This window comes from Hyla sarda, chromosome 8 (assembly GCF_029499605.1).
Source record: "Hyla sarda isolate aHylSar1 chromosome 8, aHylSar1.hap1, whole genome shotgun sequence".
Classification (NCBI taxonomy): domain Eukaryota; kingdom Metazoa; phylum Chordata; class Amphibia; order Anura; family Hylidae; genus Hyla; species Hyla sarda.
Genome location: NC_079196.1, coordinates 166,813,099 through 166,839,880, shown reverse-complemented (window position 1 = coordinate 166,839,880; position 26,782 = coordinate 166,813,099). Strand labels below are relative to the sequence as shown.

The window sequence follows — 26,782 nt, the reverse complement described above, 5'->3', positions numbered from 1 at the left end:
TAGAGATGAGCGAATTTACAGTAAATTCGATTCGTCACGAACTTCTCGGCTCGGCAGTTGATGACTTATCCTGCATAAATTAGTTCAGCTTTCAGGTGCTCCGGTGGGCTGGAAAAGGTGGATACAGTCCTAGAAAAGAGTCTCCTAGGACTGTATCCACCTTTTCCAGCCCACGAGAGCACCTAAAAGCTGAACTAATTTATGCAGGATAAGTCATCAACTGCCGAGCCGAGAAGTTCGTGACAAATCAAATTTACTGTAAATTCGCTCATCTCTAGTTTCATTGGTCCTGTGTGACCATAAATATGTACTCTGTTCACTCATTTATGGCTTGAAAATGGTTTTGTGAGCAAGCCGAAATGTTGCATCACATTATGTGAATAAAGACACCCACTTTTTTCTTTCTATTGGAGTTGCTGCTGTGTATTTGTTGCTGTATCTGGTGGATGTCCTAGGTCAGGACTGTGTTGCAGTGGGCACCCGTGCATTACCTACAGAAGTGCTGCTTTTCTTTGGAGTTTAGATAGATAGATACATAGAGAGTCCAAATAGAAACAGCACATCCAGAGAAAAAAAATTAGAATAAAATGAGAAAAAAAAGGAAGTTGGATGCATGCATGTATAGGAATGTGGTTACCAAGTCCAACACAATGGTAAAAGGATAAATGCAGCACACCAAGTGGATGAAATTTAAAATGATGGTTTATTTCATACTGTAAGGACAACATTTCAGTAGCTTCCCGCTATATTTTCCATTGACTTGAAAAAGGTAACGGGAGACTACAGAAACGTTGTCTTAACATCATGGAATAAACCACCATTTTTTTTCTCCACTTGGTGTGCTGCATTTATCCATTTACTAGATTTATACATTTACTAGATAGAGAGATAGATAGATACAATTCCAGAAAAAGAGCAGATCTACTTAGATTTGGTCCTGGCTTCAGACCTCCAGCAAAACAGTAACAAATACACAGTAGCGACTCCAGTGAAAAAATGGGTGTCTTTATTCACATAATGTGATGCGACGTTTCGGCTTGCTCACCAAGCCATTTCAAGCCATCAATGAGTAAACAGAGTACATATTTATGGTCACACAGGACCAATCAAGCAATTATACAATGAATTGCGCAATAGGGTATAAAACATTAATATTTCTGCCTAAAAAAACATTCTTTGTGAAAAAAAGTGAATCAAATATTTTATAAAACCATATCTTAAAAGCGCTGTGGCTGCTAAGGTCTCTATGTATAATAACCTGTGCATACAAAGCTTAATTACATACATTCATATTAATGAATACATCTGTGAAGTTATTAAGATGGGTGTGTATACCCATCTTGCAATAGTTTTTTCATTATGGTTATACTGCTCATATATTGGGAAATGCACTTCCCCGCCACAAGTACCGGTTTTGCACCTTTAGGACTGTTGGGGTTGCTTATGGCAATGCCCCCGATCCCTGGTTGGAGACCTGGGTTGCCGACGTTATTATGCAGCACCCCAGTATTCTCCTGTGCATAAGGTTCAGTAGGGGATTGATGTGTGCCCTATCCAAAGATGGCCGCTACAGTCTCATACTGTAATGCCACACATGCATGGTTTCTTTGGGACGTGTTGCTTCAGCAACCCGGTCAGCGGACGCACTGCTACCTACGTCACTTCCGGCATCGGCCAGGTGTTTCATAATACAATACGTCGTACTGGCGCCCTCATGGTGCTACTGTATACACACCGGGTGAGTGATTACATCCCTTCTGCCCATCTTATTAACTTCACAGATGTATTCTTAATATGAATGTATGTAATTAAGCTTTGTGTGCACATGTTTTTATACATAGAGACCTTAGCAGCCACAGCGCTTTTAAGATATGATCCTATAAAAATATTTGATTCACTTTTTTTCACAAGGAATGTTTTTTATGCACAAATATTGATGTTTTATACCTTATTGCGCAATTCTGTGGTCCTGTGTGATCATAAATATGTACTCTGTTTACTCATTTATTGCTTGAAAATGACTTGGTGAGCAAGCCGAAATGTTGCATCACATTATGTGAATAAAGACAACCACTTTTTTCATTTTATTGGAGTTGCCACTTTGTATTCGTAACTGGATAGATAGATAGATAGATAGATAGATTTGATGACATAATCTTTACTAAACAATGAGCCCAACTGGTATATTGCATATAGGAAGAAAAATGAATGTGAGAATGAACAGAAAATTCCCACAAATTGGAAATCTTTGTGAAATCATTCCCAATTATTTCTGCGCTCAGAACTCTTCAAACACTTCATTATTTATGTATTTATTGATTATAGAATCAGAGATGAAAGTACAATAGAAGACCAAGGTAAACATTTAATTATGTAGAAGGCCTAAAAACCTCGAATCCAGGTCACAGTGTTTTCCTGAGCCGATTCAGAGAGCATAAATGTGCTGTTAATTGCCGAAAGTCATGGTGTGCATGTAGACCAGTAATTTACACAGGAACTAAAGGCCATGGAAGAGCAGCTAATCATACCGAATGGAGGGATGAATAATTACTATATGACACCACTGAATTACACTGTGGACTCAACAAACATAATTCATTTAGGCATTTAAAGGAGCCCAGGTTAGGCTCTCCCTAATAACATGGCTTCTGTAAGTGCATCAATTACATACCTATGATTAGAGGAAAATGAATGAATGCCATCTAAAAAGACACCTGTGTGCCGATGTTAAAAGTTTACACAAAAATTTTCAATATTTTACAAAATTCTGTTTTGTCTATAATAGACTCCATCCTGGGATTCATAAATCATCATAATAGTTCTATGGTGTATGGCAGTGTTTCCAAAGCGCCGTCTTCAAATCACCCCCCAATAGGTCATGTTCTCAGGATTTCCTTAGGCTCTGTTCACGCAATCAGAAAATGTGCAGAATATCCACATGGAAAACAAACGCGGGCATTCAGCACATTTGACTAACCGGCAGGCACTTGGAAATGCACAGTCTTATAGATGGCAATGCATTTCCTTGCACTCTCCGAAGTAAGAATAGACAAGTTTATTCTTTCTGTGGACACTGGAATCTGAATTTATGAAATTCTGCCGTGTGAACAGTGCCACCACACCCCCTCCCATAGACTTGCATTGAGAGGGCATGGCCGCGACGTCACGAGTGGGGTGTGGCCATGATGTTTCGAGCCTCCGCCCGGCATCGCCAGTCATACGGCGAAGTTCTCTCCTTGCACTGGATGTCTTCGGTGCCCAGACACCACTGGGGACCCCCGCGATCAGACAACTTATCCCCTTTCCTTTGGATAGGGGATCTCTTTAAACAACAGAAGTGGAGTTTTCACTCTAGAAAAATTTACGACTCAACTTATTGGGGGACATGTGTGTGTGTGTGTGTGTGTGTGTGTGTGTTTATTACATTTTTTTTAACACAGTTTTTTCTCCCTAAATGTACTTACTCTTTTTTTTTTTTTTTTTTTGTTACTTCTTCTACAGATCTGTGTATCCTTCGGATTCGGTGGACTACTTCGACGACCAGCGTTTTTCTTTATTTGATGTTAATAAAATGGTTAACGTGGGCTTGTGGGGGAGTGTTTTTTTGTAATATTTATTTTTTTTAAAACCTGTTGTGTTTTTTTTTTTTTTTTTACTTACTGGACAGGCTTAGTAGTGGAAGCTGTCTTACAGACGGAGTCCATTACTAATTGTGGCTTAGCGTTAGCCACAAAAACAGCTAGCGCTAACCCCCAATTATTACCCCGGTACCCAACACCACAGGGGTGCCAGGAAAAGCCGGTACCAACAGGCCCGGAGTGTCAAAAATGGGCCTAGGCGGTAACAGGCTGGCATTATTTAGGCTGGGGAGGGCCAGTAACAATGGTCCCCGCCCACCCTGGTAAAATCAGGCTGTTACTGTTTGGTTGGTATTTGGCTGAGAATAAAAATAGGGGGGACCCTAGGTGTTTTTTCTTAATATTTAATTATTTATTTTAAAAAAATGCATAGGGTCCCCCCTATTTTTATTCTCAGCCAAATACCAACCAAACAGTAACAGCCTGACGTTACCAGGGTGGGCGAGGACCATTGTTACTGGCCCTCCCCAGCCTAAATAATGCCAGCCTGTTACCACCTAGGCCCAGGAACGCCATTTTGACGCTCCGGGCCTGTTGGTACCGGCTCTTCCCGGCACCCCTGTGGTGATGGGTACCAGGGTAATAATTGGGGGTTAGCGCTAGCTGGTTTTGTGGCTAACGCTAAGCCCAGCATAGTAATGGACTCTGTCTATAAGACAGCTTCCACTGCTAAGCCTGTCAAGTAAAGTAAGGAAAAAACACAACAGGTTTATAAAAAAATTTATTACAAAAAACACTCCCCCACAAGCCCTCGTTAACCATTTTATTAAAATCAAACAAAGAAAAACGCTGGTCATCGAAGTAGTCCACCAAATCCGAAGGAGTCCACAGGATACACGGATCTGAAATGAGAAGAAAAAAAAATGGGTAAGTACATTTATTATCACCTGCTCGCACATCTCCCGCCCTGCACGACTACAACTCCCAGCATGCCCTTACAGTAAGGAAATGCTGGGAGTTGTAGTTGTGTGGTGCAGGAGATGTGTGGGCAAGTGACAAGCTTGCCCCCCTGCCCCCAGCTGCAGTACTACAACTCCCAGCATGCCCTTACAGTAAGGACATGCTGGGAGTTGTAGTCCTGCAGCTGGGGGCAGGGGACAAGCTTGTCATTCGCCTGCACTGCACAACTACAACTCAGAGCATGTCCTTACAGTAAGGGCATGCTGGGAGTTGTAGTCCTGCAAAGGGAGCCCGGGCACACACACACAGAGAGTCACACACACACAGTCACACACACACAAACACACACACAGAGTCACACACAGACAGTCACACACAGACAGAGACACACAGACAGAGATGGAGACAGACAGAGAGACAGACAGAGAGACAGACACACACACTCACCCAGCCAGCGCAGCAATCCTTCTCTCCGGGCGCCCTGCGAGTGACGTCACTGAAAGAGGGACGTCAGGCCGGCGCAACTGAAGAAGTGGGAGCAGAGGCCGGCGCAACCGAAGACATGGGAGCGGAGGCCGGGCACAGTGCAAGTGAAGGCCGCCGGGGGGCTGGGGGGAGTAGAGGGGTGCTAGTGGGGGTGGAGGCCGGGAACAGTGCAGGTGAAGGCCAGGGGGGGTTATGGACGGGCACAGTGCAGGTGAAGGCCGGGGGGGGGGGGCGGTCACAGGGGGGTGCTGACGGACCCCCCCCCCCTGACAGACTCCTATATCCCCTAATGTCATGTCACTGTACCGGTCGGGTCCTGTGATTGGCTGCTGGTCCTGGCCAATCACAGGACCCAGCGGGAAATGTGAAATGACAGCAAGGGATGTTGGAGTCTGCAGCGCCGGAATTTGTTATAAGGAGCCCGGGCTGACATTACAGTGCAGCCGCCCGGGCTCCTCATACGGCCTCCCCGCTACCCTCACTTAATAATGATGGGGACACTGATATCCCCCCCTTGTCTCCCGCCCGCGCTGCTCCTGCTGCTACAAGACTGCAACTCCCAGCATGTCCTCACTGTAAGGGCATGCTGGGACTTGTAGTCTTGCCACAGTTAGCAGACAGATGGGAGTTGTGTGGCGCTGGCAGGTGAGAGGGGTGGGATGTAAATCACTGCAGTGTCCCTGTAGCGAAGTAAGGGTAGCGGGGAGAAAGTATGTCGGAGCCCGGGCGGCAGTAGCTTTTCCTGCTCCATGCTGGAGCTGGAGTAAATTTAGTCAATTTTTACGGCCGTTGCGCCATTTTATTGTGCAGCTGAGACTGTCGCAGTTAATAAATACGTGACTAAACCAAGTAAAGTTTTCAAACCAGCGTACCGTAGTCAAAAAATCTAAACTTGCTCTTCTTGCTCGCATAGATGATTGTCCCACGAAAAGTCACGGTGTCGCAGTAGCGACTTTTTTGCGACAAATTTACACAGAAAAACTCGGGTAAAAGGGTTGATAAATGCCCCTCATTGTGAATTCTCCACTTTTGTTGTTTTACCCTCTGCATATTTGTGAGATGTAACCTGTCTGCTTTCAACCTATCTGCTCAGAAATGCTTTTGGCGTGATAAAGGGGACTCCCAAATGCTTGTATTTACTAAATATTATTGGTCCAATAAACAGAATAATACCAGATTCTGCAACATTCTATAATTTTTGCAAATAGATGATTGTTGCAGAAGTTGCATATAATTTTAAAACTCAGAATTTAGCATTTAGAGTTTTGATATGAGATATTATAATATGTCAAGTTACATGCATACATCATGTCGGCCAGTATTTTATTCCTACAAAAAAAAGACAGTTTCATTAGCCAAGCAATTTCATGAACCCTCTACATGCTTATGTGTAAGTGATTTTCTTGTCACAGTGGCTGCGCGGTGACTGGCTGATACTGTAGCCATAGCTCCCCAGACATTGCTCATCAATAATGTTCTAATATAAATACTTGTTTGTCTGGGTTTTTAAATTACAAAGTTAATCTCAACAGCACACGGGTAGATCTGCAGAGAGTCATGCAGAAAATGAGTGGACATGACCTTTTTGATGAAATGACAAATGATATGTTCCACTTCAAGTAGTACAAAATGCATTGACAGCATAATCACCAGAATGCACGTAAGACACTATTAATCTATACAGAATAGTGTGTTACTCAAATACATTATTACATAAATCAGATAGATAGACTCATCCTACAATCTATTACAGTTGCAAACATATTTAATGAGGAATATACATGGAATGAACAATATTTCAATGGTATTAGGTGTGATTCTTTGTCAAAGTATCTCTTTCGAATATCCAATCCATTTTCTAAAGAATAAAAACTTCAATAACTGTTTGGTGACACCAAAAAGGACCTGACTTTTCATCAAATGCCATCAGATTCAGTGTATCCTAAGAAATGATTTCCATCTTTGTGATCATATCAGAAGGAATACAAAACTCGGGGTGCATTTATATCCTTGTGCCATAGGGACCCAACAACTTGTTGGTCACGAAAGAGGATACTAGTATTATACACTGATCAACCATAATATTAAAACTATGTGAAGGAATAGAATTATCTTATGCCAATGGAGCCTGCAAGGCGGTGAGATATATGTGGTAGCAAGTTAAATGTCAGTTCTTGAAGTTGATATGTTGGAAGCTGAGGGAAGTGCCAAGCTGTAATGGCTAGATAACTGGGTCAGAGTACCACCAAAAAGACAGGTTGTATGGAGATTACCTAGTATGCAGAATTTAGTACCTAATAAAATTGGTTAATGGATAGACAACTCGTGAATAGTGTTGCTCGCGAATATTCGCAATTCGAATATTATTCGCGAATATCGCATATTCGCGAATTCGCGAATTTCGCGAATATAGCGCTATATATTCGTAATTACGAATATTCGTTTTTTTTTTTTTTTTTCTTCACAGTACACATCACAGTGATCACCCCTCTCTGCTTCCAGCTTGTGTGGTGTAAAGAAGGCTCTAATACTACTGTGTGAGACTGGTGTGCGGAAATTCACATGTGCGAAAATTCGCATATGCTAATGTTCGCATATGCGAATTTTCACACGTGTTAATTTTCGCATACGCGAAAATGAAACGAGAATATAACGAATATGTGAATATTCGCGAATATATGACGAATATTCGTCCATATATTCGCGAATATTCGCGAATTCGAATATGGCCTATGCCGCTCAACACTACTTGTGAACTGACAATGGGATCATGGGTGTATAAGGCTCACTGAGATGCACAAGAAAAGAAGGTTAGCCCATCTGGCATGAAAAGTTATTGTAGGACGGGTTGCTGAAAAAGTTAATGCTGTGTAATGATAGAAAGTGCATCCTGGTTTCCTGCATATGTGGTTACATTAAGACCAGTCACAATGCTCAAGCTGATGTCTGTCCACCTTCATAAGTGCCAACAGTGGGCACATAAACATCAAAAGTCCAACAAGTAATGAGCCACGGAAGAAGGTGACTTTTGTTATTGACCAGGTACTTATGCGTCACTTGCCTGGGGAAAAGATCACCAGAATGCACTAGAGAAAGAAGGCAAAGTGGTCCATGTGGATGTTACTTTGACACGTTATAGACCAAGTACACGCCTTCTTTGCTGTTGTTATATCCTATTGGCAGAGGTCTCTCTTAGCAGAATAATGTACCTGCATCAGGAATAGTTTAAGAATTGTAACAAAGGTTTAAGGTGTTGACTTCCAATGAATGCCACAGATCGGGTATTAATGATTTCCGATTCATGGATGCCACACATATTACCTCAACTGATTTAGAGAGTCTGTTGTTAATATCTTGGTGCCAGATACCAGAGAAAACCTGCAGAGGTCTTGAGGAATCAAAGCTTTTTTGGTGACATGCTGGAAATCTACAGTACACAATAATTGGATAATGGGTTTATATTACACATAACGTTTTGGGACGATTATGTGTCGGGCACTGGAACCTTAAAGTATGAATTTGAGTTTAATACAGTATCACTGTTGTACCATGTATACCATTCCATGTATCAGTCTCTTACCTCTTCTTTTCCTTACTGTTTCTTTCTCTGACTATCACACAAGAGTGGTTGCATATAAAGAGTGTGTTTAACAGTCTGGTGATGACACTTTTTTTTTTAGTAAAGTCCAGACAATGATGCACGGCCAGCACTCACTGTACATACAAAAATCCTTACAGCCTTATTTTCTTCCTGCATAAAAATTCCATACAAGAATAGCAACTGATGAAAGTCTAAAAAGCAAGGCTAAATGTAAGGAAACTGGTTGGGGCCTTTAAAGGACTTAGAGTCCAACCCACATAACATATATCACATAATATGCAGAAAATCACATAAATAGTAATGTATTACATTTAATGTTATGGTTTTCGTTATATCTTCTGTCTGTATATTTGCCAATTTCACTTAGTATTTTTAAACCACACATCTATCCTCACCACATAAAAAAATGCAGTGTGAACCAAGTTCTGCGAATTGTTTTTATACACACTAGAATATAACATACACACTTTTTTTTTTACTTGAGTCTATAAGGAATCTTTTTTTTACTTATCTACAGCATCCGATCTGATGACATTACATGGACTGTTCCACAGAGGCTTTACAAAGAGGGGGCCACATACACATATACTTATGTACTTACTGCTAGTGATTAGACTGGCTCCTGTCCAACTGTTCTAATGACAAAGATTATATTTTTCAACTGATCGGTCTGCAGGGAGACATGGTACTGAATCTAGCTCACCCTATGATGCTGTGCTGAGGCATCATGGGGTTAACTGCAGAGCCTAAAGGAAAAGAAGACAAGAAAAAAGAGACAATAAGAGACAATGAGGTCCAGTGATGGAAAGATGGAAAAATATTTTTTTAAACTTTGTAATAGAGCAGCGTATGTAACTATAAAGAGTGCCTTACATTAGGGAAAACTTTTGACATGTCCTAACGATGTCAAAAGTTTGTATCTGGGGAGGTCTGGGTGTTCAGACTTCCGCCGATCAGGAGAATGAATCAAGAGAAGCCTGTGCTGCTGCACACTCCTCTCCCTGACTGTGTCATATGATTGAGACACTCTCATAGACTTACATGGCAAGTTTGTCTTCATCACATGACACAGAGTCAGGAGAAGAATGTGCTGAGCTTAAAATTCTCTGATTGTGTTCTCCTGATCGTTGAAGGTCTGAACACTCAAACCCCTGCAGATTAACACTTTTCCCATGTTGCTTAGACATAGCAAAAGTTTGTCATTGATGATTTAAATCAATGAGAAGTATATAGTATAAATGCACTTCATTTATTCATGATGGAAAATGTAACCTGAAAATATAACCTTAAACAGTTATTGTCTAAATTATCCCCGGCCAATCATAACGTTTGACATGTCAAAAGTACAATTTAAAGACAGAAACACTTCAAAATGTCAACTTGAGTACATTGCTTAACATTTTTTTTAAACATATTCTTATAACTGAGATTTCTTATTAAATATTTTTTTTTTAAATTATATTACAGCTTAAAAATATTACTTTGAGTGTAAAGCCAGCTGGTAAATATTGGCAAACATTGATAAAAATAAAACCTGTGGAAAGTAAAATATGAGTTTCCTTGTAATTATATGAGATCAGTGTTACGGTTACATAAACTATGGATGCAAATGATACAACAAAATAGATATTGTCTGAAGCTGGCAGACTCTCAACAGTAAAACTTGTTACTGTGTGCAATTTTATAATTGTGTAATTTAGCACTTATGTAAATGCTTCTAATCTCTTAGAGAGATAGATCAGGCTTCTTATGAAACTGCACAGAATCTCACCAATGGATTATTGCCAAATTGAAAGATTCAAACATTGGGCATGGAATATTACTGAAACAAATGTTTAATATTGTAGCTGCTAAACATAGAGAAGTCATAGAATGCACCATCTATAGTCATTGTGTCTTTATATGCCTTTTCATATTTCTCTTAAAGGGGTGGTCTGTTGAAAAACAAGTATAGGGGATAAGTGTCTGATTGTGGAGGGTCTGTCTGCTGGGACTTCCTGCGAACTCTTGAATGGGACCTGGCTGTCTAAGAGTAGTGCGCGCTTCAGGTGGCACACGCTCCATGCATTCACTATTGGAGAGCTGAAGAAACCCGATTGATGCACTCGAGCATCTCTGATGCTCCCATAGAAATGAGCCTGTGCCTTCATTTATAAAAGGCCAACCTAAATCATGTTTACAAATGTATAAAATATATGGAATTTTTCAATGTAATCTGTCAGCTATTTTTGCTGATAATAGCTGCATACATTTCTGATAGCTGTTAGGGTCTAAAAGCAAACTGTACCTTTCCTAGAGCTAAGTTGGTGGCCAAACTTATGAAATTTTCTTTTTATTTTTCAGCCAAGTTTCAAGTAGACAGGGCCGAGCTGCTCAAGTGCCACTGACTGGCATGCCACGTCAATTGCCCTCACCTTCCAACAACTCCTTGACTGATGTACAGAGCAATGCACATCAGTCAAGGTGGGACTGGTAGGTGAAGGCAAATGAGGTGGCATGTCAAACTGTGGCACCTGAACAGCTCGGCTCTGCATCCTTGACAATTGGCAAAGATGGCAACATTAAAAAGACAACAGAAAAGTTTAGTATGACAAATCCCAAACAATAGTTTTATTGTGATTGAGCAAAGTCTAGATCACAGTGTGGGCATTAGAACAATGTGCCTGTTCAATGGAATCCTAAACAGTAGTCAATGTTTGGACAATATGTGATTCTTAGCTAAATCAGACAAACATCCCATTAATGCAAATGAACAGATCAAAGTTATGTTACTTGGAACATTCAGTGTAAAAAGAAACTTTTTACACTGAATGTAAATAGAAAAATGTAAGTAATAAATGGGCATAGGACTGACTAGATGCATGAGTGAGTGGATGGAGTAAATATATGATTAATATTTCATTAGAAAGTCTCAAACAGGAAATAATGTACTGTATATTGGAAACTACTGTTTCTACAGTTTATACCATACCATTTATCAGAATTATAAAATGTCCTAAGAATTGTAACATAATTGGGAAAGATTTATCAAGACCTGTGTAGAGAAAGAGTGTTAGAGTTGCCAATAGCAACCAATCAGATTTTTTTTTAAATTAAAAAGTGATCTGATTGGTTACTAAGGACAACTGCACCGCTCTTCCTCTACACAGATTATGATGAATCTTCCCTAATATGTATTTATGTTTAATAAAAAATGAAATACTCAAACACATTTTAATTCACATATTTTATATACCCGATTTGGTGATAGATATTTTAATAGTTTACAATAATTAAGTTTAATATGTTTTATGTTACAGCAAACAGATGAGTCCGCACAGACTGATGGGCAACAACAGACACAGTCGTCTGAAAACACAGATAACAAAACACAGCCGAAGAGACTCCATGTTTCAAATATTCCTTTCAGATTTAGAGATCCAGACCTAAGACAAATGTTTGGGGTAAGTAAAAGAAAAAAAAAATCATAATAAATCATATGTCAATAATGCATGCATCTAGGATCACGAAAAGGAAATACCATAAAGCCTTTTAATCCTTTGGCAAAGCAATCCCACCATAAGGTAGGCCATATATAATCAACCTGATATTCTAGTGGGGAAAAAGCAACAACTGGAATACATAAAAACACTGCCTTAAGGGCGAGTTTTACCGCTCTAGACAATCTTGGTCTATTATTTTACTCTGTTGTTACTTTAATCAGCATTTAAAGCAGAAAAAAAGTAAATCAATGTGTCCCCCATGATCATACCACTTCAGGATTCATCAAGAAGCAGTCCCATACATAGCCTTTAACTTGTTAGTGTAGAGGTGATGTATTATAGCAGTTGACTGATGGAATTTTACACGTGCACATGAGGTTGACAACTACTTCTAAATCAATGCTTGAAGATTTCATTAGCTACAAGATTAAATCTCCTGGATGTCCTAGAAAATCCAGCTATGTGCTATCTAGATTTAATTCCAATAGACTCCAAGTCAGTTCAGTAAAGCTTAGGATAATTGTAAAGGCTTGACAATCCCTTCACACTTCAGGCTTATAAGGTTACTTCTCAATTGCCAATTTTCCAGTTTATTTAAGATAATTAAAAAGGGGCGTTGACTTTGTTTGAAAGTATTTGGTGCAAAATCACAAAGATTTTATTTCTAATCACCAAGACTCCCCTTCTTCCTCAATATGTTGTTTGCCATATCACAGAAAACCCACACATTACGATATGGCAATGAGTTGTGTAAATTCAGCCTACAGTTTTGGTACATTTATATCGATCTCTGTCATGTTCTTTTTTTATTCTTCCATGTAATTGTCCATTCTTCATGGTCATTAAGAAATAGTTTTTTCATGCTTGTTTCAGTAAAAGGGACTAAGAAACCAGAGGAAAATACGTTGTAAAGAAAATCAATAATAATAGTAAATTAGTAATCTACTCCACTGTTAGACAACATGGAACCACAATACTTATAGATATGAGGCAGATCAGTTAAAAGTAGATTCAATTTATTACATGATATCAGTTAATTTTTTTTATTTAAAAAATAAAAATCTAAAAACCTATGTATTTTTTTATGGCACAAAAAAGGAGTGGCAAGAGATCAGCTAGTAAAAGAAGAAAATTATGTTGTATGATTGTAACACTGGTGATTTCTAGAGTTTTGTTTTGATTCCTCATTTAGAGATCTTAGAATAACAGTGTTAAAGAAGATGTCCAGTGCTTATAAATGTATCCCTAATCCGCAGGATAGGGGTCTGACTGCCGCGACCCCCCTTTGATTTCCCGTACAGGGCCCACAGCAGGTCATCTGGTACAAATACGCCCGCTTCATTCATCTCTATGGCAGAGGCGGAGACAAATCGTTCCTTTGTCTCCACCTCTCCCATAGAGATGAATAGAGGGGCGTATTTTGTCCAGCTGAGATATATCAATCAAGGGCAAAAATAAGCCACTTTGGACCACTCTGATGACTTGTACATAAGACAGCATGAGAGTAATGGCAGGTTTGCTCCAAGTATCAGTGCAGCTGTGTTACTTTATTACAACATGTATCCAGTAGACTGGTCCCATCACATATTCCTATCACAATGAATAGTTATTCTTTGTAGCTGTACCTTTGTTCCAATTAATTCCATGTTTTGCTCTTTTGTAATGTATGTTCTTATAAATACCTTTTGACAATGTGCCATGATTCATAACGTTAGCCACATTATTCAGTGTTATGTTTTTAGTTATACTATTTAGTATTATGGTATTCTGCATACATAATTAAAATATGAATTGTTCTTCAGTGCCAGAAAAGCAGACACAAGTCGTCAACACTAATCTATTTGTAAAAAAAAAAGGAATGTATTAAACTGGTGTGCAAGATATAAACAGAATATATGTAGACATATAGTAGACATGTAGAATATAGTAGACATCTAAAACTAAAAGCATCAGATCAACAGGGATGAGGATTTAGGAGAATTTAGAGTTAGGAGAAGTACTCTTGCTTAAGATCTTGCCATTGTGAAAAGACCACGCAGACCTATGGGCCTGAAAGATTGTATAGTTATTAATAACAACAGTCTAGAAACAGTCTAGACAAAAGAAAAAAATTATTAGAACAGTGAAACTCGATATTGGATGTGGAGAGTAAGGTTTTCTGGCTGGATGAGTTTAAATGTGAAATCTTTGGAAGCAATAGATAGCTCAATGTACATAACTAAAGCAGAGAAATGCTCTTATTACCTTATTCCTACAATTACCAGTCAAGCATAGTGGAGGATTAGTGAAAGTTTAAGGATATATAACATCTGCTGTTGAACATTTGTTTTCATGTAATACCCTCTGGACAAAATTCAACAGAGAAAAGTTATTTGTACAGCAAGATAACGTTCCCACAAAGAAGCTACTAGTGTTCTCTGAACTATGGATGGGTCACCTCAGAGAGCGGCATTCATGGATTTGTTTGGGATTACTTGTAGTGTAGGATACAGAAAGTGTACCCAATTTCCAAGACTGATAAAATACTGAGAATGTAACACAATTACTGTTTATTTTGATGCTTCTGTTTGAATTAGTGTTAAATATTTGTTCTGCTTTACCTCTTTATATATGAAGGACATCATGTTTACATTGAGTTTACATTTGGTGGAAACATTTGAAACTTTCCATCCAACATACAGTTTGCAGGGAATATATATATATATATATATATATATATATATATATATATATACAGTTGAATATATCAACTGCTGACTACTATTAAAAAAGACTCACGTTCTAAAAGGAGTCCAATCTGTCAGCATCATGTTATAGAGCAGAATAATATATAGTTTTATAGGAAAAATTCTATGATAACTTATGATGTATTCATGTAAATCTCTGCTTATTCTAGGCTTAGTAGTCTCATGGGTAGTTCTACTCATTGATAGAAATCTGTATTTGTATTGGTGTGCATAAAGACTGAGCTGAGTAGGGCCACCTTCTTGGCTACATAGCATGAAATGACCTTAGATTTACAAGGACAGATTATTCAAAACTGCATTAAATTCTCCTTGGCTCCTCCAACTCTATAACATAATGCCTGTAGGTTGGATTGCATTTTTAATGTGGCTAGATTCCTTTAAAAACACAGCATTTCTCCTGCGGTGTTGCTATCAGTGTGTGAAGAGTGGGAGAAGAGGGTTGCATTGACAATCCAACACAATGGGCAGCACATTGAACATATTTTATAAGTGGTCAGAAACTTGTAAATAACTCATGAAAGAATAAAGTTACGTTAAAACCAAGCACATTAATGTTTTTCTTGTGAAATTCCCAATAAGTTTGATGTGTCACATGACCCTCTTCCTATTGAAAAAACAAAAGTTGGATTGAAAATGTCCGACTTCAAAATGGCCACCATGGTCACCACCCATCTTGAAAAGTTTCCCCCCTCACATATACTAATGTGCCACAAACAGGAAGTTAATATCACCAACCATTCCCATTTTATTAAGGTGTATCCATATAAATGGCCCACCCTGTAGTATAGTTGACTATGCTTTTCAGCATTGCTGAGGCAAAGGTATAGTATGATACAACCAAACATGAACATGAACTTGGCAAAAAAAAAAAAAAAAAAGTCTGCAAGATTTTTTAACAATAAAATATGAAAATCAGAGCCTAACATAAAATGTCTTTGTCTCGAACTTTAGTAACCTCCTTAATTGTTGACTTTACTGGAATATATGTCACGCATGCACACCAGGTTATCACATATTTGAAAAAAAGGAAGAAAAAAAAAAGCCAGATTCATAGTTAGTTAGTTGCTTATGCACCTATCAGTAACTTACCTATCCCTGTAAAAAATAATTTGTAATCACGTCCTGCTGAGAGCTCAGACCCATTTAGACTAATGATAGCACAATAATTAGTTTGTGGAAAAGGAACACATAGAAACTTACTGCACTGATGACTAAATAATGTCTGCTGGTAATAAGGTCATTTGCCAAGGGATGGGAACACTACAAGCTATTTTCTTTTAGTCAGAATAACAATAACAGATTAAAGATTTTATTTGAAGCTGTCAACATTTTCATTGATCATTTTCTTGCATATGCAAACTACATAGCATCCCTGTAAATCTGTTAAGTGAGAACTGTTCTCTACTTTTTGGAAAGCAATCCTTTGTGAGAATAGTTGAAGGAATTGTAATTGTTGTTGTTCAAGGGATTGTCGAAGCCTAGGCCTTAACCTCTTAAGGACGTAGGGCGCACCGGTACGCCCTACGCGCGGTCCCGGGGTTTAAAACGTGGTCACACCGTGACCCCGCATAACACCGGGTCAGTCCCGGCTGCTATTCATAGCCAGGACCGATCGTTGTGCCGTGCGCTATTAACCCTTCAGACGTGGCGATCAAAGTTGACTGCTGCGTCTGAAAGTGAAAGTAAACGCTTCCCGGCAAATAAAATCACGATGTCCCGATCAGCTAGGATGCAAGCGGAGGTCCCCTTACCTTTCTCCGCTGCGTCAGATCGGGGTTTGATGGCTCCAAGCCTGAGCTATAGGCTTGAGCAATCAAGCCCCTATCTCGCTGATCCATGCAAAGCTATGGCTTTGCAGGGATCAGCATAAGAGATCAGTGTGTGCAGTGCTATAGCTCCATATAGGGGCTTATAGCACTGCAAAAAATAAAGTGAAAAAAAAAAGTTAACAAAGGTCATTTAACCCCTTCCCTAATAAAAGTTTGAATCACCCCCCTTTTCCCATAAAAAAAAAAAAAACTGTGTAAATTAAAATAAACATTTGTGGTATTGACGCATGCGGAAATGTCCGAACTATAAAAATATATTGTTAATTAACCCCTTCAGGACCAAGCCCATTTTGGCCTTAAGGACCAGAGCGTTTTTTGCACATCTGACCACTGTCACTTTAAACATTAATAACTCTGGAATGCTTTTAGTTATCATTCTGATTCCGAGATTGTTTTTTCGTGACATATTCTACTTGAACTTAGTGGTAAAATTTTATGGTAACTTGCATCCTTTCCTTGTGAAAAATCCTAATATTTGATGAAAAATTTGAAAATTTTGCATTTTTCTAACTTTGAAGCTCTCTGCTTGTAAGGAAAATGTATATTACAAATAAAAAAAATTTTTATTCACATATACAATATGTCTACTTTATGTCTGCATCATAAAAGTGACGAGTTTTTACTTTTGGAAGACACCAGAGGGCTTCAAAGTTCAGCAGCAATTTTCCAATTTTTCACAAAATTTTCAAACTCACTATTTTTCAGGGACCAGTTCAGGTTTGAAGTGGATTTGAAGGGTCTTCATATTAGAAATACCCCACAAAAGACCCCAATATAAAAACGGCACCCCCCAAAGTATTCAAAATGACATTCAGTCATAATTTTAACCCTTTAGGTGTTTCACAGGAATAGAAGCAAAGTGATGGAGAAAATTCACAATCTTCATTTTTTACACTCGCATGTTCTTGTAGACCCAATTTTTTAATTTTTACAAGGGGTAAAAGGAGAAACTGTATACTTATATTTGTAGCCCAATTTCTCTTGAGTAAGCACATACCTCATATGTCTATGTAAAGTGTTCGGCGGGCGCAGTAGAGGGCTCAGAAGGGAAAGAGCGACAAGGGGATTTTGGAGAGTACGTTTTTCTGAAATGGTTTTTGGGGGGCATGTTGCATTTAGGAAGCCCCTATGGTGCCAAAACAGCAAAAAAAAACTCACATGGCATACAATATTGGAAACTAGACCCCCTGAGGAACATAACAAGGAATAAAGTGAGCCTTAATACCCCACAGGTGTTTCACGACTTTTACATATGTAAAAAAATAAATATTTTTTTCACTAAAATGTGTGTTTCCCCCCAAATTTCACATTTTTCCAAGGGTTAATAGCAGGAAATACCCCCCAATATTTGTAACCCCTTCTCTTCTGAGTATGGAGGTACCCCATAAGTTGACCTGAAGTGCACTATGGGCGAACTACAATGCTCAGAAGAGAAGGAGTCATATTTGGCTTTTTGAGAGCAAATTTTGCTCGGGGGGGCATATCGCATTTAGGAAGCCCCTCTGGTGCCAGAACAGCAAAAAAAAACCACATGGCATACCATTTTTGAAACGAGACCCCTTGAGGAACGTAACAAGGGGTACAGTGAGCATTTGCCCCCCACTGGTGTCTGATAGATCTTTGGAACAGTGGGCTGTACAAGTTTTCATTTTCACGGACCACTGTTCCAAAGATCTGTCAGACACCTGTGGGGGGTAAATTCTCACTGCACCCCTCATTACATTCCGTGAGGGGTGTCGTTTCCGAAATGGGGTCACATGTGGGGTTTTGTTTTTTTTGCGTTTGTCAAAACCGCTGTAACAATCAGCCAGCCCTGTGCAAATCACCTCAAATGTACATGGTGCGCTCTCCCTTCTGGGCCTTGTTGTGCGCCCCCAGAGCACTTTGCGCTCACATATGGGGTATCTCTGTAGTCGGGAGAAATTGCGTTACAAATTTTGGGGGGCTTTTTACCCTTTTACCTCTTGTGAAAATGTAAAGTATAGGGCAACATCAGCATGTTAGTGTAAAAAATAATTTTTTTTTACACTAACATTCTGGTGTAGACCCCAACATTTCCTTTTCATGAAGGGTTAAAGAAGAAAAAGCCCCCCAAACCTTATAACGTAATTTCTCCCGAGTACGGCAATACCCCATATGTCGCCCTAAACTGTTACCTTGAAATACGACAGGGCTCCAAAGTGAGAGCGCCGTGCGCATTTGAGGCCTAAATTAGGGATTTGCATAGGGGTGGACATAGGGGTATTCTACGCCAGTGATTCCCAAACAGGGTGCCTCCAGCTGTTGCGAAACTCCCAGCATGCGTGCACAGTCAACGGCTGTCCGGCAATACTGGGAGTTGTTGTTTTTCAACAGCTGGAGGCTCTGCTTTGGAAACAGTGGCGTACCGGATGTTCTTATTGGGGGAGGGGGGCTGTGTAGGGGTATGTGTATATGTAGTGTTTTTAACTTTTTATTTTATTTTGTGTTAGTGTAGTGTAGTGTTTTTAGGGTACAGTCACATGGGCGGGGGATTACAGCGAGTTTCCCGACGCAAAATTTGCTGCATCTCAAAATGCGAGAAACCCACTGTAAAAGCCTCGCCCATGTGAATGTACCCTGTGCATTCACAGGGGGGGGGGGTGCACCAGCTGTTGCAAAACCACAACTCCCAGCATGCATGGTCTGTTAGTGCATGCTGGGAGTTATAGTTTTGCAACAGCTGGAGGCACACAGGTTAGGAAACACTGAGTTAGAAACAGACAATGTTTCCCAACCAGTGTGTCTCCAGTTGTTGCAAAACTAAAACTCCCAGCATGCCCAGACAGCTGAAGGGCATGCTGGGAGTTGTAGTTCGGCAACATCTGAAGGGCCAGATGTTGCTGAACTAAAACTCCCAGCATGCCTGGACAGTCAGTGCATACTGGGAGTTGTAGTTTTGCAACAGCTGGAAGAGCACAGATTGGAGACCATTATACAATGGTCTCCAAACTGGGGCCCTCCAGATGTTGCAAAACTACAACTCCCAGCATACATGGTCTGTTAGAGCATGCTGGGAGTTATAGTTTTGCAACAGCTGGAGGCACACAGGTTAGGAAACACTGAGTTAGAAACAATGTTTCCCAATTAGTGTGTCTCCAGTTGTTGCAAAACTACAACTCCCAGCATGCCCAGACAGCTGAAGGGCATGCTGGGAGTTGTAGTTCGGCAACATCTGAAGGGCCAGATGTTGCTGAACTAAAACTCCCAGCATGCCTGGACAGTCAGTGGGGCCCTCCAGATGTTGCAAAACTACAACTCCCAGCATGCCCAGACAGCCAAAGGCTGTCTAGGCATGCTGGGAGTTGTAGTTTTCAGACTCCTAGAAGCAGCAGTGAAGATCTTCACTGCTGCTTCTGAGGACCATGTACTTACCTGCCGGTCCCGTCGCTGCTCGTCCACGTGGCCGGTCCTGCCGCTGCTCCTCGGTCCCGCCAGGTAAGTTCGCCGGTCCCCTGATGTTCCCCTCCTATGCCGCAGGTCCCCGCGAGCCCCCGCAGCCATCGTCCCCTGTTCTGCCCGACTTCCAGGGGCGGGCAGTGCGGGGGATCTGAACTTTCACCCCAGATCACTGTGATTGGTCCACAGGGACCAATCACATTGATCGCTGACCAGGACCATCAATGGATGGTCCTGGGGGTGAAGCAGAAGTTGTCCCCTGCTGGAAACAGCGGGACTTCTGCCAGTTAACCCGTGCGATGCTGCGCATCGCCGGGTTAACTGAATGTCATTTATAAACGCCGGGATGCGCGAACGCACTGCACAACCCGGCGTTTATATATGACATTCTGCGGGAAGGGGTTAAATCGCACCGTCAATGGCGTATCTGCAAAAAAATTCCAAAGTCCAAAATAGCGTATTTTTGGTCACTTTTTATATCATGAAAAAAATGAATAAAAAGCGATCAAAAAGTCAGATCAATGCAAAAATGGTACTGATAAAAACTTCGGAACACGGCACAAAAAATGAGTCCTCATACTGGCCTGTATGCGGAAAATAAAAAAAGTTATGGGGGTTAGAAGATGAGAATTTTTAACATATAAATTTTCCTGCATGTAGTTATGATTTTTTTCCGACAATATCCAACCTATATAAGTAGGGTATCATTTCAACCGTTGGCTGTCCGGGCATGCCAGGAGTTGTAGTTTTGCAACATCGGGAGGTCCGCAGGTTGAAGATCACTGTCCTCTGGAACGTCTCTGCTGCCCGGTATCCGCGCTCTCCTTCACCGCCATCACGTTGCTGCGCACGCCGCTCCTATTGGATGACGAGACGGCGTGCGCGATGATGTAATGACAACGAAGGAGAGAGCCGGCCATGCAGAGGATCCCGGCACGGAGCAGTCATTCGCCGATCGGACACTGAGGAGGCAGGTAAGGTCCCTCCAGGTGTCCTGTAAGCTGTTCGGGATGCCGCAATTTCACTGTGGCGGTCCCGTACAGCCCGACTGAGCAGCAGGGTTAGTGTCACTTTCGCTTCAGGCGCGGCAGTCAGCTTTGATCGCCGAATCTGAAGGGTTAATACAGGGCATCACCGCGATCGGTGATGTCCTGTATAAGCCGTGGGTCCCGGCCGTTGATGGCCGCAGGGACCGCCGCGATAGGACAGGGTTTTAATGTGTATTTGCCGTATAAGACGCACCAACTCCCCCCCCCCCCCCCCCCCCAGGTTTTGGGAAGAAAAAGTGCATCTTATATGGCGAAAAATACTGTATTGTCAATGGGGAATCTTGCATTATCTATACATTGTGTCACCTTTCTTCGAAATCATACATGTGATGTTATCGAAGAGAATTCTGAAGTTTCCTCTACAACACAGGAATGTCACTTATAGATGTCTCAAAACACTACAAAACATGCACTTTTCTTTTTGAATCACAAATATTTCTTCATAAATTAAAAACTCTTGTGAATAGGGCCCTCACATCCCTTATTTGAGTTCTTAATGGTTTTGCTATGTAATATCTGGTTTTGTCTGTATATTTACCCTCTGTATTGTGAAATGCTTTCAAATATGTTGGTCTCATATAAATTAAGATTATTATTATTATACAAAAAATATAACAATAAATACCACATACACATTAAAAGGTAATAAAAAAAGTAGAGTAGGGTCCAATAGCAGTATCAAGTTACTATATTAATAAGGGTCAAAGGAAGTAGGATTCTTAAGGATTAGAAGCAAAAAAAAAAAAAAAAAACATTTAGAGTTAACTTTGGATCCAATTTATTAGCACTAGGGTATTTCTCCTTTGTGCTTTCTGACTATTGTTTAAGTAATCATTTTGGTTAGACTGTATATCCGGTCTGTGCAATGATAACAGCACAGTTTATGCAAAGTCCTGTAAAGATAGTGTAGGCCTCAAAATGGTTTCTCCTATTAATATATATGGCCTTGTTGTACAATCTTTTTATCTGTTTGCTTTTCTATGTGTTTAATTATTTTGGATATAATAATCATTGCTTATTTTTTTTCTTCTGCAGCAATTCGGTAAAATCTTAGATGTTGAAATAATTTTTAATGAGCGGGGATCAAAGGTGAGCTACTCTTTTTTGTTCAATATTTGTGAGATTGTTGATTATTTCTTGTGAAGTTTTACAACTTAATAGGTTGGTACTTTGTATCTATTATCTTCTAATCATTAGGTTTCTCCATATAAAATGTTTATATAATCTTGGTTAGTTGCCACTTGATATGATATAGTGCTACCCAACAGATGGAAGAAAATTGCCCCTTTAGTGCCACCCAGGCACTTAAAAAAAGTCCTAAATGGGTACTACACAGGGGTCAAGTCCTGGAAAAAAAATTGAGGGAACTCATCCAAGATTTCCCATTCAAGGGTTGGTCCTGCAGGTCTCCTGCTGATGAGAATGTGGTTCCTGCTGGGAAAAAGTGCAGGAACTCAGTTCCCATGAGTTCCTGCAGGACTTGAGCCTGGGTACTACAGTACATTAAAATGTATGTATCCAAAAAATAGGGGATACGTTTCTTATCACAAGGGGGCCAGCTTCTGAGACCCCCCTCAATCTTCAGAACGAGGCCCTTTCTCTCCCCGTTCATGGAGCAACATACTGAGTACATTGCTTGTGTATCTTCTTCAGTGCTCCCATAGACAATGCATGGAGCATGTATTGACACGCAGCTCCATGCTCAAGAGAAGTGGTCCCATGGTGAAGATCACAGGGGATCTCAGAAGGTGGACCCCCTGCAATCAGGAAATTATTAGTTTTAACTGAAGTACTGAAGTTTCCCATTAAAGGGGTACTCCCACCCTAGACATCTTATCCCCTATCCAAAGTATAGGGGATAAGATGTCTGATCTCGGGGGTCCCGCCACTGGGGACCCCCGCAGTATTGCATGCGGCACCCACCTGTTTTTTGTGCGGAAGCGCTGGAGGGTCTGAGTCGCGACTACGGGAACGGAAGTCTGTGACGTCAGGACTCCGCCCCAGTGTGGCGTCACGCCCGTCCCCTCAATGCAAGGGGATAGGGGATAAGATGTCTAGGGTGGGAGTACCCCTTTAAAACATGATACAGTATATGCAACAATTCAAAACAATATTTAAAAAAAAGCAACATCTACATATATCAGTTTCTGTTTTGACTAATAACCCAAAACATGTTAGAGCTATACTGGGTAGCCATATAGACAGTACAATATGGGCTTATATCAGTCTATGGGGTCCAAAATACTGAATAATACAAACAGATCAATAATATAGCCATGTGCATAAGGCTTGAGTGTCCTTTGCTTATCAAAGTGTAGCAAACCATGGTATTGACACATATATTGTATCTGGCATAACATAAATTAAGCCTCCCTCTAATTTACTCTCAGCAATCTTTATATTTTTCGTAAATATTGTTTGGTGTGTAAAATATGCAGTATTAGCAGATAAGAGGTTATTGACTGTGAGCTTAAAATAGAATTACTGCTTTCTTTATAGAAATAATCAAGGGTTTTACATTTTTTTCCCTTATCCCCTAGTGATAATTACATTTCTCATCACAGAAAATGAGTTCATGTTTGTGGAATAAAAAAAAAAAAAAATAAATAACATTTGCTGGAATAGGTATTTTCCTGTTATTGAAGTGAAAGTTGGTAATATAATCTAATATGCTCTCAAGCAATTACCCTGTGTATTGCTCCAATTTACTCTGGTGCAGGGTTTTTCTATCAAGAAAAAGAATCTCTTTACTCCAAGCCTTTGAATACATAATGTGATTTGTATATATTTTTGTTACTGATAAATGTTATACTCTAGCTATTCTGAGCAAATTATTTTCCCATAGTTGTGTAGAGGAGACATGAGGAAGAGAAATTTTCAATAGTCCTTGTGGTTAATATATATATATATATATATATATATATATATATATGTTTTTTTTTTCACTGAACAAATGACACTCTTCTATCCTATAAATAAAGTAGTGTGGGCACAGCCTGTATAACAGTGTTTAAAGGGGTACTCTGGCGCTTAGACATCTTATCCCCTATCCAAAGGATAGGGGATAAGATGCCTGATCGCTGGGGTCCCAACGCTGGGGACCCCCGTGATCTTGCACGGCGCACCCCATTAAAATCAGTCCCCGGAGCATGTTCACTCCGGGTCTGAATACTGTCAATCACGGGGACGGAGCGCCACGCCCCTCCCATAGGTTTGCATTGAGGGGTGGAGCCGTGACGTCACAACACTCCGTCCCTGTGATCGACAGTAATCAGACCCGGAGCGAACACGCTACGGGGACGGATTTTAATGGGGTGCGGCGTGCAAGATCACGGGGATCCCCAGCGGCGGGACCCCCGCAGTCAGGCATCTTATCCCCTATCCTTTGGATAGGGGATAAGATGTCTAAGCGCCGGAGTACCCCTTTAATGTGATGCCCCCTCAAAAGCTCAACACACAGCAAATGATGTCTAAACCTTGGCAACAAAAGTGAGTACATCCCCAAGTAAAAATTTTCAAATTGAGCCCAGTTAGCCATTTTCCTTCCCGGGTGTTGTGTGACTTGTCAGTATTACATGGTCTCAGGCCTAAATGGGGAGCAGGTGTGTAAAATTTGATGTTATCACTCTCACACTCTCTCAACATGACACATCATGGCAAATAATTCTCTGAACATCTGAAAAAAAGAAGGATTACATTAAGATGGCCTAGGCTTTAAGAAGATTGCCAAGACCTTGAAACTGAGCTGCAGCACCGTGGGCAAGACCATATAGCGGTTTCACAGGACAGGTTCTACTCAGAACAGGCCCCTCCATGGTTGACCAAAGAATTTGAGTGTACATGCTCATGTCATATTCAGAGGTTGTTTTTGTGCATTTGCAGATGTTGAATGGGGGGGGGGGGGGTATTTATGACCCCAAACCCATCTCCATGACCACTGCCTTGCTAAAGAAGCTGAGTGTAAAGATGATGGACTGGTCGAGCATGTATCCAGACCTAAACCCTATTGAGCATCTGTGGAGCATCCTTAAACAGAAGGTGGTGGAGCACAAGGTCTCTAACATCCACCAGCTCCAGAATGTCACTATGGAAAAGTGAAAAAGGACCTCAGTGACAGCCTGTAAAGCTCTGATGAATTCTATCCCCAAGAGGCTAAAGGCAGTTCTGGAAAATAATGGTGGAAACACAAAATGTCAACACTTTGGACCTAATTTGGACATTAATGGCTTTGTGGCTTTGTGTTGAATTATTTTGAGGGACACAACATTAAACACTATACTGGCTGTGCACTTACTACTTTACATTGTAGCAGAGGGTAATTTCTTCAGTGTTGTCACGTGAAAAGATATAATAAAATATTTACAAAAATGTGAGAGGTGTACTAACTTATGTGAGATGCTGCATGTGTGTGTGTATATATATATATATATATATATATATATATATATATATATATATTTATCATAGACAAAGAATATTGTAGCAATCATCAGTAGGTAAAACTCAATCCTTCATTCTGTTCTTTTAAACAAAGCATGACAGATACCTTTTATAAGAAATCAGGTAACAGCTGTTTTGCACTGCATGTGTTTTCGCCCCATGAGGGCCATAATAAAATGCATCTAGTGATCTTGCCTAAGGTCTCAAAGAGGTATCTACAATGCTATATTTTACGAAATATGAAATAAAGGATGGTGAGTAGTTGTGATGTGTGCTGCAGCCTGTTGAGGGCTTTGATAGCATGTCACAATATTCTTTAGAATTTGTAAATTTGTACCATGAGGAATTAGAATCCTTAACTGAATTCAAGAAAAGGAAAGGATTGACACATCTGTATATTGAGGATATAATGTAGCCTCACTGAGGTGGACCACTCCTATCTATCTATCTTTCTACCTACTGTGTATTTCTATGTGTGTTTTCTGTCAAGCAGTGTGTTTTCTGTATGCAGCTAATTTGAAATCAAAGGAAAAAGAGTTTAAATATTTTCATTTTGGAATGTTATTCCCTATTTACTGGATAGGGCATAACTAATGGACTGGTGGGTCCCCCATTAATCACAAGAATGCAGGAAAAATGTGCCCTGAATGAATGGAGCACACCGCAAGTGCAGGACCAGTGATTCCTTCATTCTCTAAGGGACTTATAAACATTACAAAGTACGAGCTTGGCAATGTCTGTAAGCCTTATGGAAAATGAATTTATCATTGGCTGTGCATATGAGCTGCCACAACATTTATGTATGTACAGTATTTATTTATGTATTGTAGTTGCAACCACATCATTGCACTAGTTATCTCCTATGCAGAGGATTGTGGATAACTTTCCAAAATTAGAAAACCCCTTTAATGTGCTTTCTGCAATGGGTTAAGCCTCTGAAAGCCCTATTAATACATATCACAATAACCATTTACCAATTGCTAACAACAAAGAATAAGATAGTTGTCAGAGTATGTAAAGTATTATGTATCAAAAAGCTCTCCATTTATCATTATACAACGTTAGAAATGATAGATGTGTCAGATGTGTTGACCTATAATGTTTAGTTAATAATATCTGAAGTAATATATGATTGACATCTGTACCATATTAATACCACACTCTAAAAATGTTCCATCTGCCTTTTTGTCTGC

At 40.2% G+C, this 26,782-nt stretch overlaps 1 protein-coding gene and 1 long non-coding RNA gene across 9 annotated transcripts in view; one reads left to right on the top strand and one right to left on the bottom strand.

Moving 5' to 3' along the window:
- RBFOX1 (RNA binding fox-1 homolog 1) overlaps nt 1-26,782 on the top strand; it is a 629,150-nt gene that overhangs the window by 431,216 nt on the left and 171,152 nt on the right. For all 8 annotated transcript variants that reach the window (XM_056536207.1, XM_056536206.1, XM_056536212.1 and 5 more), the window contains exons 3-4: nt 11,925-12,068; nt 22,185-22,238. In XM_056536207.1, coding sequence (XP_056392182.1) covers nt 11,925-12,068; nt 22,185-22,238 — 198 coding nt within the window. The remainder of the gene's footprint in view (nt 1-11,924; nt 12,069-22,184; nt 22,239-26,782) is intronic.
- Nucleotides 9,226-26,782, bottom strand: part of LOC130285069 (uncharacterized) — a 19,036-nt gene continuing 1,479 nt past the window's right edge. The window contains exon 2 of the long non-coding RNA XR_008847237.1: nt 9,226-9,371. This is a non-coding gene — a long non-coding RNA (uncharacterized LOC130285069). The remainder of the gene's footprint in view (nt 9,372-26,782) is intronic.